At 39.2% G+C, this 13124-nt stretch overlaps 1 protein-coding gene across 2 annotated transcripts in view; it reads left to right on the forward strand.

The window, feature by feature from the left end:
• Positions 1 to 9855, forward strand: part of PTPN2 (protein tyrosine phosphatase non-receptor type 2) — a 30191-nt gene extending 20336 nt beyond the window's left edge. The window contains exons 7-10 of one of the 2 annotated variants that reach the window (XM_071456848.1): positions 469 to 627; positions 3074 to 3264; positions 4847 to 4948; positions 9493 to 9855. In XM_071456848.1, coding sequence (XP_071312949.1) covers positions 469 to 627; positions 3074 to 3264; positions 4847 to 4948; positions 9493 to 9514 — 474 coding nt within the window. In that variant the 3' untranslated portion in view covers positions 9515 to 9855. Of the gene's footprint in view, positions 1 to 468; positions 628 to 3073; positions 3265 to 4846; positions 8823 to 9492 lie in introns of those variants that run through there. The other variant, XM_071456837.1, reaches the window with a different exon arrangement.
• The last annotated feature ends 3269 nt before the right edge of the window (positions 9856 to 13124 follow it).

The raw sequence follows: 13124 nt of genomic DNA on the forward strand, positions 1-13124 counted from the left end.
ACCCTGTGAATGTAATGTGGGGACAAGCATGTTCATTGCTTGGGTTTGGGGTTCTGCTTTATAAAAGGAAACTTCTGCCATAATCAGTCAATCTGAATTGCTGTTCTATTCAGAAGCAGTAGGAAATATTACTTTACAGCTCTGATTCTTATAGTCCTATTTCAGAGTCCAAATACAAGCCTGAATAAAATTATGCATATCTATATGTCGTAATTTTAAGACTTAATGTTAGGGTACAGTTTATTTGTTTAATACACTATCCTTGATTTGTTCACAGTAGGTTTTCATTAGATGGTTTGCATTTTTCCTTCAAAAATAAATTAGAAATCATTTGAGATGTTAATCTTCCTTATAACTAATAGAAGCATAATATGGACAAATTAGATTTTAGATTGAATTTTATGATTAATTTTTACTTGTAATTATTTTTATGTACCATTGACACTTTCAATGTAACTTGCTTTACAGATGGAGAAAAAAGACCCATTTTCTGTAGATATTAAGAAGGTATTACTGGATATGAGAAAATATCGAATGGGACTTATTCAGACTCCTGATCAACTAAGGTTTTCATATATGGCTGTAATAGAAGGAGCAAAATTTATAATGGGGGATTCAACTATACAGGTAAATGTTTACCTCCATGTATTTGAACAGCAGATTGCAACAGTAGTTAAAAATAAGCTCCAGATGATTTTAAAACATGTAATTTTGTGAGATCTAAATGATTATCCTTTTTCAGTAGATGCCTAGGAGGTATCAAAGGGTATCTGTTCAGTGACTTCTATCAAACTAAACTCTTGACCCTGTGTATACGTCCCCTTTTAGATAAAATATGAAAATAATTTGTCTGTCCAAATGTTTAAAGGAAAAAATTGTTCAATTGATATTTTCAATGCTAAAAAGGGAAGGCAATGCCCAGTGTCACTTTGAAGATAGCAAGGATCTGTTTTAGAATTTCTTTGCTATTTTCCTAGCAGATAAGTTGCCTGATGCTACAGATAATATTTATTGTTAAAGTTGCCTTTACCAATAAATAGCCTTTAAAATTTGTGTTACAGTTAGTATAATCTAGCCAAGTATAATGATTTTGGGTGCAAAGAGATTACCAAATCTCACTGTTTTATCAGTGCAGCTTGCAGACATAACAGCTTACAGCTTTAAGTGGCTAGCCTGGGTGGGAGGGAGAAATGGGAGGAGAGGCTTTGAAACACATTTAATTTTGCTTTCGTATGCTAGGGCTCTTTTATTTTGTTGATTTCTTGAAATCATGAATAGAGCAGATAAGCTAAAACACATTTCCTTTCTTTGTGGTATTGGTAGTGGTCTGATTCTTCCCTTTAACAAATGTTTCTTGATTTGCTGTGTAAATAAAGAAATAATTTTACACTACTGCTAATCAACACCTAGATAGTGTGCTGCTGGTCTGGTACCTGTGCCATATGTCTAGAAGACTTCATGATTCATTCTAATGCTAACAGCAGTTTAGTCTCTTCATTTTGTGGAAGCTGTTTCTGGTGGTATGAGGTATTGTGTGTCTAGTAATATTTTTCTGCTTGGCTTTTTCTGAAAGCCATGCTCCAAAGTGAGCAGCTCTGGTTCCAATACTTACCCATCTAGATCACAGGATTTCTTACTTCTGGATACAAGGGAGCATTGTCAACTCAGAATACTGCTTGTCATGTTCAAGTGTATTATTTATTCATAGTAAGAGAATGCCTAGGAAGGTATACTTCTCATTTGTTCTCTTTTTCTTGTTATGATTGTTCAGACGATCTTCCTTAAATCAGTGTTTCCTGTAGTGCAAGGCATTTGTCCTGATGCTTCTCTCTTTAGGCCTTGGCATTATGTGCAGAAAATCAATTGGCAGCACTCAAAAAAGCACATTTCTCTTTCAAGGTCAGCTAGGTCATTTTTATTCCATAAGGAATGGTTGACTTTTCAGAGTGTGAGAGCTGTTCACTTCTCTCTGCTAGTGATGGAGAGGGCCTGAAGTTATTGAATGCCTCTCTTATTTAACATTAGCCAAATGTTCATCTCTGATGTCTCCTTGGACTTTGGAAGGCAGTAAACTGTGCAAACACAACTTTAGATTTTAATGGAGGAGTCAGTTCATTGTTAAAAATCATTTTGCCAGCAGTCCATTTATAAGTAGCTGATTTTTTATATCACTTTGAGTTTGATATTTAGTTTAGGCCAGCAGTCTTGAAATCATTCCATGGACAGGAGTCTATTGCTTGATTTAAGAAGATTCAATTTTCAGTTCATCTACTTTATCATAGACTTCTAAAAGTAACTGATTTTTTTTCCCCCAAGGTATTCTATGTCTCTGTAGGCACTGGCTGATTTGTGTGAGAAAAGTAATTGTTTTTTAGGGCTGATTCTTTTTCTTCCTGTGCACTTTCTAGGCTTCTTTTCTGCATGAAATTTTGTTGTAGCAATTAGTTCTTCAGACCATTTATCATTAGGACAGAGATCTAGCAAAACAGGTTTATGTCCAATTTCTTTTTTTATTCCATCTTATTTCAGATTACTTCTCTAAACAAGATGAATAACTGTTTTATGATGCTGCAGATCTCTGGGCTAATGGGCCACTAAGTGAAATAGTAGGCCATGACTCTGGCATAGATAACTCTTAAGTTAAATTTTCCCAGTTCTCTCTTTTTAGGCAGTTCTTGTATACAAGGTCCTGCTGTATTTTGAAGCCATAAAAGGTAAGAGCACAGCACAGGCCTGTAGCAAGTAGAGGGACATGGGAAGTGCAGGACAGTGCAGGATTTTATAGGACACAATGCTTCCTAATTGTGGAGCTGCTGTGGACAGTACAAACCCTGAAGGTAGAGGCCTCATGCCTTTGCAGTGGCACCATCCTGGAAAAATAGAAAAAAGGATCATTGATGGTTGTTGGAGAAGACACATCTTGACCTAACTTTATTTCTTCATCTAGCAAATTTTTTTCTTGATCTGGTAGTTCCTTTCATCTACTTCTGTGACTGTTCTTTTGGAAGACATCTTGGCAAGGGGGCCCTTTAATATTAGGGGAATGTTTGAAATGTGTTCTGCTTGTTTTCAGGAACGGTGGAAGGAGCTCTCTAAGGAGGACCAAGCGCCAAGTTCCGAGCAGTCTCCTCCACGCCCAATCAAAATAACCACAGAGAAGTACAATGGGAACAGCATAGGCCTGGAGAACAATGATCAGATGGAGAAAATAAACACTGACCTGTCCACTAAGGTTCAAGATATCGTAGATGGGAACATTGAAAAGTAGGCAAGATAATGGAACTTTAAAAGGCAGATACACTCTCTCAAAAGGCTGAATTATTAGGCTGCTTTACTTATTGTAAAAACATTCAAGATCTTTCTGCAGTAGCAAGGGAGAACAGGTGGTATTTGACTGTCTTATTTAATGATTTTAAAAATACCACCTCAATGATTCCTTGTGACTTGGTTTTATTATTCAGAAGTCAAGAGAAGAAAAGTTAGTGTCTCTAACTGAAGCGGCTCGACCTCACACTTTGAAAGCATTTTCTTAACAGATTATCAGTGAACTCCACTGTGAAGTGTGAATAAGGTCCTAAAATTGTCCAGTATTTCATACTGACTTTTAAATGCAATGCTGACCTGTGTTTCAAAAATTACATGGTTCCTCAGAAACACAAAGGTTTTATCACATACCACTTTCTGTGTCATGGTCGAAATTGTATCTCTGGAGCCATGAATTACCCTCTGTTCATGTTAAATCTGCCTGCTGTGAGTAGGTTCCTGTGGTTTAGCCGTGTCAGGTGAATTTGCCTTTCCCTCAGGAGTGTTGATGCCTCAGCTGGGAGGCACGGTGTCACTTGGGCCTTCCCACATGTGGGTTGCCAGATGTTGATCCATAGCCAGAGATCCAGAAACTGGGCCAGGACTGTGCCAAGCTGAGCCATGTGGTGCACAGAAGGAGGCAGGGTGTGTCCCAAAGGGCTGCAGCCTGAGATGAGACACAGCAGTTCAGTGTAGATAGGCTGGAATTGCAAAATAACAGTTAATGCTGTTATAATAACAGCTAATATAACAGTTGTTATAAAAACACGACTACAGAATTGCAGTCATTCTCTCTCCAAACACTTCATGGGTGTTTTGGGAGAGAATGACAGCAATTCTGTAGTGGTTTGAAGGAGCCCCTCACAAGAAGGAAGAAGGAGCGAGGTTATGGGGTTGTGTGTTAGAAGTCAATCGAAGTTGGTTTTTGTGTCAGAGTTATGCTGTTTAGAGATTTCAAGGGCGCTTTGGAGACATAAATTACAAGGTTGTCCTGCTAGTGTAACACACAGAACTCGGTTTATGGTGTGTCCTGTATCAGGATCTGGTTTGCATCCTGAGATGAGTACCCTTAATCCTGCATGCAGCTGTGAGTAGGGGTTGGAGTCAGTGTATCATTGAGGCTGCTGTGAACTCTGCAGTGGAGGCACCCTTGTAAATACTGGGACACTTGCCGTGGTACCTGGCACTGCATATAAAGGCAGCCTCCACACAAAACATCTCAGCCATCAAATGGGGCCCAGACAGGGGTGAAAGACTCAGCTCAGATAACTTAACTAATTCTGTTCTCTGTCAAACTCGTAGATGAAGTACCGTGTACATCTTTACATCTGTCATTTACTTATTTGTGGGGCTTTGCTATCTGAAACTCTCTACAAGGTGGTTAAAACATAATAAAAGATTGCTTGGTTTGGATTTTATATACTGCTGCTGTATGCTGCTGCTGGGTTAACTCTTGGGCGTGTTGGAAAGAGGTTTGTTTTAATATTATAATAGCCTTTTTTCCTGTTCTTCAGTGTAAGAGTCACCTTTTTTTCTTTTTAAGTTCTGTCCGAAAACGACTGCGGGAGGACAGAAGAGCGCAAACAGCACAGAAGCTGCAGCAGATGAAGCAGAAGCTAAATGAGACTGAAAGAAAAAGAAAAAGGTGGTTATACTGGAAACCTATTCTCACTAAGATTGGGTTTGGTACACTGTTTTTAGTTGGTGCTTATTTTTGCTGGAAAATGTATTTTCAAAAACATTCCTTGTAAGTGAACAGTAAGTGTGACTGCTCCAACAGCTGATTTTGCTGGAAGGTAATGAGTAGGGGTGTGACTTTAAGCATAAACTCCTTATTCCTGGAATGGGTAGAGACTGTTACATACAATAGAGAAGTGATGTAAACTTGATCTCATGTTGACATCTCAGGACTTTCCACTGCAGGTACTTAGAAAAATGAACCGCTGCCCCCCACAGAATTGATGGTTTTTGTTTAATATGAGCAGGTACAAACTTGCTGCAACTGTTTATACACTTTTTAAAACAGTGTTCTACCAGATCTTGAACAAATGCTGAACCATGGAGGTTTAGCTACTGAAGGCTGTCTGGATTTAAATTTACATGCCTGACATAAGCAATAAACAGTGTTGTATCATTTACATTATTAATGCAAAGAAGTTATCCTTAAATATGTGTAATGTGTAATGTACTAGTGACATGAACATAAGCATTTTATATTCTTACGACCTAGGATAAATATATTTTATAATTGCATATTTAATCTTTTTGTAGTTCACTGTACTTTTAAAAGCTCAGTTTGTACAAATTTCTGACCAAAAGAATTTCATTTTGAAACTAAATGTAATTATAATTTGTGCATGAAAAGAATAGTGCAACCATTCCCCACATTTGACTCTCCAGTTTGAAATGAGCAGCTAGGGGTCTGATGAAGCACTTGCCAATTTCTACTCTGTTAATTTGCATTCCTTATTTATTTTTTGTAGTTTTCATTATTTAAGACTTGGAATTTTTTTTTAAGGCTTTTGAGAACTTAGCCCCGACTGAAAGTCATACTGTTGATTAATGTATTCAGACTTTAGCTACTGTTTGAAGGCCAACATTGTTCAAGTTCTGACATTCCATTCAATGTAAAACATGATGTTTTGTGTGTCTATAGATTTTTATTGCTAGAACGAATAAAATTATTTCACCAGTAATAGTTGTAGGAAACACATCAAAGGAAACTGTAGATGAACTTCCAAGGGTGGCTCTAATAGAAAAGAAATGTTGGTAGTGTTCTGCCATATCCAGTGTTTTCAGCTGTATGAGCCACTTTAGTAGCTTCACAAAGTCTAGAACTGCTTTTCAGGTTCCCCAGCACTGTATTAGACATGCTAGTAAAACACTTTTAGGACTAATATTTTGGGAGTATGTGTGCTAAAGCCCCTTTAAGATTATTGAGCACTCCCTTTCCATTACTTGAGTAGTAACACTTCCTAAATAGTAATTCAACACAAACCACTTTCTGCCCTTTAAATTAACTTTGAATACAGAGATGGTATATGGCTGAATGTAGCTTGTTGTTCAGGCTAGGATCTAGTAATTTGTAGGATTGGATTGTACTTTGAAACGGGAATTTTATTTATTCAAGCATTGCCTTGTTGGGTAACTTCAGAGAAGTTATGTTTTCTCCTTCCGTTTTCTGAGCTTGGTTGTTTTCTGTTGGGTCCTGGGGGTTTTCTTCCACTCCCCTCCCCCATTTTGTAAAGTACTTCTTGGATTTACTGTTGAAAAATACTCAAAAGAGCTGGATGATTATTTGCTCCTTATTCAAAGGAATTGACTTCAAAGCTTTCCAGTACGTCCAGGCTTGGTAGTCACATAAGAGGCATGGGGCCCAATTCCTCTGACATTTACTACACCAAGCTAAGTACAGTTTACTCTTTAAAATTCTCATTTCACAATAGCTAATACTATTCTGGACCACACTGTTTGTATAGTAAACAAATGCTGATGGGTCCAGATGAGGAAAACAAATACAGTTTTGTGGAGCACTGGATTTGGGAAGTTGTGTGTCAGTAGAACGAGACAATTTGTTCCATGGCATTGCTGACCAACTGTGCAGCTCCAATAGCAGAATGACTGCTGGGACAGCTAACTGCTGGGACATAGCACAGGCAGGCAGCTCATGTATTTTAAGACATTTCACAATTTTTACAACCACGGTAACTTTTAGCCAGCAAGAAGACTGTCAAAAGATTTTTTTTTTCCTTTAAATTGAGGATAGGTTTTTCAGTATCAGCTGTAACTGATAGTAGGTGTAAATGTATGTGCCTTATAAAGATATTTTGGTTATGGAAAAATACATGGAATGTAATTTAAGTGCTTTTGTAACAGAAATATTCCAGATTTTATTCTAGATACTTAAAAGCAGCTAAGGAAAAAGTGCAGGCAAAACTTGGACTGATACCACACTGTTATTTATTGCCCTTCTTTTGGCATGAGGAGGATTTCCTCGGCTACCAGTATCCTACAGGCACTGAGCTCTAACTGCAGCTTGTCAAGTTGTCACTTGATTTTTTTTTTTTTCCTAATTCCATCTTCTAAATTCTGGCTTTTCAGTTTTCTTGATCCTGAGTAAGCATTCCTCAGTTCAGGGTGGGGCAGGGCAGGGGGCAGCCAATTCAGATCACCTCATACTCTGTTACCTTCTTGATGCAATAAAGCAGGACTTGCACATTCAGCAGTTGTTCTGTAAAAGTTGGGTTCTGTGATTGCAAGTACCTTGGGAGTCTTAAATGTTAATAATTTAAGGAGGATGAACCAGTACAAGCCTTGGACAAAACTTTTGAACAGTGAATTGTTCATGGTAGTCTGAGAATAGTAAGAAAAATCAAATGATTGGTTTCTTTTTACATTCCAGGAAATAATTTGGATTAAAATCTTCTTTCTGGTCCATCAGTAATCCTTAAAACCCAAAATCTGGAGGATTGTTTTCCTTGATGCACACTAAGCCCTTGTGATACTTTGTTATTCTGGAGGATTTAAATTTGCAGCATTTTTGCACAGCTTGGATGTTAAATAGGAACAAATTTGGGCCAAAATGAAGAACTGTCAATCCCGGTCATCTCTATCATAGGAAATGCTTAAAGGGTGAAATTGAAGGACATGCCTTCTGACCTCTCTTCTCTCCCTATCCCTGAGTTCTGGCAAACTGCTGCCTGGTCCCATGCTACTTCTAAAACATCATTGGGCTCAATTCAAAATTGGTTTTGGTTCGGTTGGTGTTGGTTTTCCTCCTCTTCTCTGGAAATGCATCAGTCAAAATATTTGATGCATAGTGGGCATCTCTGATTAAACATTTGGCTCTCAGATGAACACTTGTGTACAAATCACGCACGTTTTCATAAAGAAATACCGAGCAAACATTTGGACCTCCACTGCAAGGGGTTTGCAAGATTGGAATTAATCCTCTAGGTTTCCTGTTTGTGTTCTTGGTGCAGGGACAGTCCACTTAGTGACGGTACATCTGTATTTTCTTTGAAATGTATTAAGTAAAATAATTTAATTCAGTGTGAAATAGCAATTTGGAAAAAAAACCTCTGGATTTGTTATGGAAGTGAGATGTTGCCAGTGAAATGTGGCTTATTCTGTTAAACCTCGAGTAATATGGTTTACTGACATCAGTTTATGTCCCCCTGAAAAGGGAAGAGGCGTAAATGTGTATGCATGTATGTGTGACTGGATCATGCAGGCGATGAAAAAGCCTGGTTAGCTTTATGTTTAATGAATGTAAACCAAATTATTTAGTTGTTTGGCATTATAGTAAAACCTGAGACACTTGAGGACTGCACGAGAAACTAAATTAACAATGACAAAAGAGGAAGTCTTCTGCAGGGCCAAGTGGCTTAAGCTAGAGGACGGTATTTGCAAAGGTGATGTGACACACAGTAGTCTTCCTGGGCCTTTTTGTTTGCCCCCAAAGTTTTAAGTCAGTCTTTCATTTTTATGTACAAAAAATAAACGTGTTCAAAATTGCATCTCTGTCTGAGTCTTTATTTAATTGGAAGGATAAATACTTGGAATCCCTCTTTCAATGTGTCATACCTGGTGGAGGAAAGCTGCTTTATGAATCAGTGTAGTACTTGCAGAACTCAAATGCATTTTACTTGTAGTAGCTCGGGGGTGTGGTGCTGTGAAAAGTCTCTTTCTGTAGACTCTCGCAGTAGAGCTTTTCCTTGCCTAAAAACAAAATGTCCAGTGCTGGGGTGTCTTTCTCACTACAGGAAATCTATGCCTAGAAACAGTTACTTTTGAGCTGCTGTAGCAGGATTGGCCTCCAAAGCTGTGGGAGGTGATGTGTTTTGAGATGCAGCCTGCCGTAGTCCCTCTGAGGCCCAAGGAGATTTCTGCAGTGCTTGTGGGTTACATGTGTGAGGAAGTGGTTTGCTGGACTGAGACCTGTACTTGAAGCTCTCCAGCAAGGATGTGCCTTACACTGTAACATGGAAATATCTTCTGAAAAGCAACGGCTTTCCAAGAGTACTTGCTCAGAGGCAGTAGTTGCTCCAGGGAACACATGAGAAGCTGTTTGGTGTTGACAGTGAGCTGCAAACCTGCTGTCAGTTCTTAGCTCTTTTTTTTTCTTGTTGTTTTTTATCCCCGTACTCTGTACTGAATCGGTGACTTTCTTTTGGTTGTATGTCGCAGGCCGAGACTGACTGACACCTAAGCCTTCGAGACTTGGGAATATTCTGCAGCTATAAACTGCAAATTATTGACATGCAAAGCAAGACATGACCCCCCCTCTTCGGGAACAAAAAGTGAGGTCTGTTAAGTACCAAGAGGACCTCAGTTATCTGTTTACAGCGTAAACTGCACCGAGGGGATGAAGACCACCAGCAGCGTGTGCTACTTTGCAAAACGAAATAATTTGCCATCTTGTGTTTTTATAATGCCTGTATTAATGTAGAAAGATGTAAAAGAATTAAATTAGGAAGTATTTTGTTTTGTACTGCCATTCTTATTGTATTTTTATACTTTCTGGCAGCATTAAATATTTTTTTAAATTGATGATGTGCTGTTGTGTGCGCGTTATGTTAGGGAGAACCTGTTAAGAGTGTGTGTTGTGGAAAAAGAAGGGGTTTGCCTTAAGGTTTCCTGATACCTGTCTTAACTGGAAAATGGCAAAATTATTAGAGTGTGCTTTTTGCAAGTATTTTCATTAATGCTAAGTATTGTAGTTTGATTTAGGAGGAACTCTTGTACATTTCTTTTGTAATACACCACTAAGAATATTATTTTAATAATCTGACCAGTTGGTTTGGTAATTCTTTTTATGTTTGCTATAAAATATGCACAAAATGTTCAGAGTAACTTTGTGATGGGAAAATGTTCTGTTGGTGATTGCTTTAAAGGAAAAAAAGAGGTTGAACTTGACCTTTCTTGACCCAGAGTCCTGTGTAGTTAATGGGAGCTGAGGAACAAAAACGAAGTGCACAAAAGTCAATGGTGTCTGTAATTAAACAGGTTTTGGATTGTGCCACTGCCATGTGTTCTACGTATGGTATTTTCCTCACATCTCCCACTTCTGTCAGCCTTCTCCTTGATATAGTCAGGATGGATTGAAAATGGGTAAGCCAGAGTGCTGCTTAAAGGAGCAGCGAGGTCAGCAGGGTTTCCAGCCCTGTGCCTTCTGTAACAGAGCTGATACCAGTTCTGCACTTGTTCTCTGATGGTTTTGGATAAACCTTAACTCACAAAACTATATTTACTATGACTGTCTAAACAGGCATGTGGTGGGGTTTTACATGGTAGCAGCCTGAAATCTTATCAGAACTTGGTCTTGAGGGCCGTTCATGAAAGCAGTGATATTCAGAGTTGTGTTCAACTTGAAAGGGGAAACAGAAGCAGGGGAGTACTTAATGCTATTACTTGAGCTAAAGACACACTTGACACCATCCTGAAATAGTCTAAATTTCCAGTCTGGTTTGTCCAATTTTTTTTTCTTTCCGTGATTACCATTGTTCTGAGCCTATGCTGGAGGAGAAAAAACATTGTGACTTGATTGAGTTTTCATTTTCAAGTTGGTGCAGCTGTGAAACCAGGAGTGTTTATAGCAAGAGATTAAGCTCTGCCAAAACCACTGCAACAAACCCTGCTATTGTTGATTACAGGAACAGGGCCTGTTATACCACTTGGGACATCTTTGGATAAGGCTTTCAGCTGTTCATGCCTTTTACCTTTAGCTAGGGTTTAGGTTTTCATTCTTTTCCCCCTCTTGGGAGTTGTGAGGAAGCATACAGTGCATGACTACTGGCAGTGTGCAAGTGCCGCCTTATTCTATCTACCTGCTGCTATCACATGCTTGTTTATCTTGTGGGGCATAAACAGCTGAATATCCCAATAAAGATGCTGATTGCCCTTAGTTTTTAAATGGTTTTCAACTACTGAGATGCTGGAATAAAGTTGATGTCAGCCAACTTGATGAATCAGCAAAGGAGATCAAGATAGAGTAGTTCCAAAACTTTTGTTGTGTTTAGTTGAATGCTGTCTTGTGACAGTAGAAGTTTTGCTTTCTGACCTCTATACTTGTTTGGTTATTTCTACACAGGCCCCAATTCTTGACAACTGTTGAGAAAGTGTATTTAAAAAGGTGAAGGAAGGGGAGAGAAAGGACCAAGTGAGTGTGTAATTGTAGCCTTTAAAGAAATGGCATTAAAATGATCAGACTTGTGAAAGGCATTTCTTTCCAAATGAAGAAGCTGTGATTTAATGACTGCCATTTCTTTTCTCCATGCTCGAGGGCAGTGTTGCAGAGGTGTTTTTGTTTTTGCTGGTGATCTGAACAGCAGGGCAAAGGCACAGCCTTAGTCCTGCAGGAAGGTTTTGGTGCATGCAGGGCTGTGCTGGCCTTGGAGAAGCTGCATCCTTGTTCCTCCCACAAGGATCCGAGTGCCCTCTACCTTCTTCACAGGGAACAGGAAAGCCCTAAGGATTTGCTCTTTCAGAAAGTACTCCCAGTGTTCTCCTTTTCCCTTCTCGAGGTTTTGCTGGCCATGCCTCTTGAGGAGGTACTGAACATCTTTGGCTCACTTACGAAAAATACTGTGAAGCAAATAATACCCCTTTCATTGCTTGTGTCTGCTCCTTCAGTCCCTCTAGACTTCATTTGCTCTCCTGCTCTATATACACCTCATAGTCACTTGGCTCAGTTTGAATATAGGTATTTTTCCAACTAGCTTTAGGCTTATCAGACTTGCCTTGTGCTACACATGGCCTTTTGTCTACATTCTTTGACTACATCTGCATTTTGACTCACCAAATTTGACTTACCAGTCTGGATACCTGTGGGAGCTCCTAAAAACAGATTTTGGTTAATTCTCACTTTTCAACTCTAGAACTGACCATCTTGCATCCATGATTTAAAGTTGTTTTTAAATCAGCTGATGTGACCAAGCACTTCCAAAAGGTCAAAATTGAACACATAGCTAAATACTATAGTGCAACAGGTACCATGACAAACATGGAACACTGAACTGACCATCAAACAGCTGCTCTCTCAGACTAAGCCTGTGAAATATACAGATACCAGACTGCCTGATATCAGACAAGGTTTCCTGATTCCTTTAAATTTCAGGGCACTGTATTAATGTTCAGTCTAAGGCGGCTCATTGACCTAGAAAGCTTTAGTTTCAGCATCTTAGCAGCTTCTGGAAATTGAATGGAAGCCTGGAAAGGAGAAGGCTTAGGGGTAACCTAATTGTGGCCTCCCAGTTCCCAGAAGGACCCTACAAGAGAGCTGGAGAGGGACTTTTTAGAAGGGTATAGTGAAAGGATAAAGGGAAATGGCTTCAAACTAAGAGTAGGTTTAGGTTGGGTATTAGGAAGAAATTTTTTACTTTCAGGGTGGTGAGGCACAGGCTTAAGTTGCCCAGAAAAGTTGTAGATGCCTCATCCTTGGAAGTGTTTAAGACCAGGTTGGCTGGGGCTGTGAGCAGCCTGGTCTGGTGGAGGGTGTCCCTGCCTTCTGCCTCCAGGGATTGGAACTAGATGATCTTCAGGATCCCTTCCAACCCACACTGTTTACGACTCTATATAGACAGAAAAGACAGAGCAGGCTGTTACACTGCTTGCAGTCTCCCCAGTTGAAGCTACCACAACAGCATTGGGAAAAGAAGGCAAAACCAGATCACTTCTGACCTTCACTTACTTCACCAGGAAGTCTTGGAAAAAAAAAGTTAAGATCCCCAGAGGACATGGAAGTGGAGGGTTTTATCTTCCAAGAAAATCCATGCCTACACATCACTCTTAAGTTCTCAGCTGCATTAGAAAGGAGCACC

This window comes from Agelaius tricolor, unplaced genomic scaffold (genome assembly GCF_023055355.1).
Source record: "Agelaius tricolor isolate 1412-34295 unplaced genomic scaffold, bAgeTri1.0.p SCAF_2, whole genome shotgun sequence".
NCBI classification, from domain to species: domain Eukaryota; kingdom Metazoa; phylum Chordata; class Aves; order Passeriformes; family Icteridae; genus Agelaius; species Agelaius tricolor.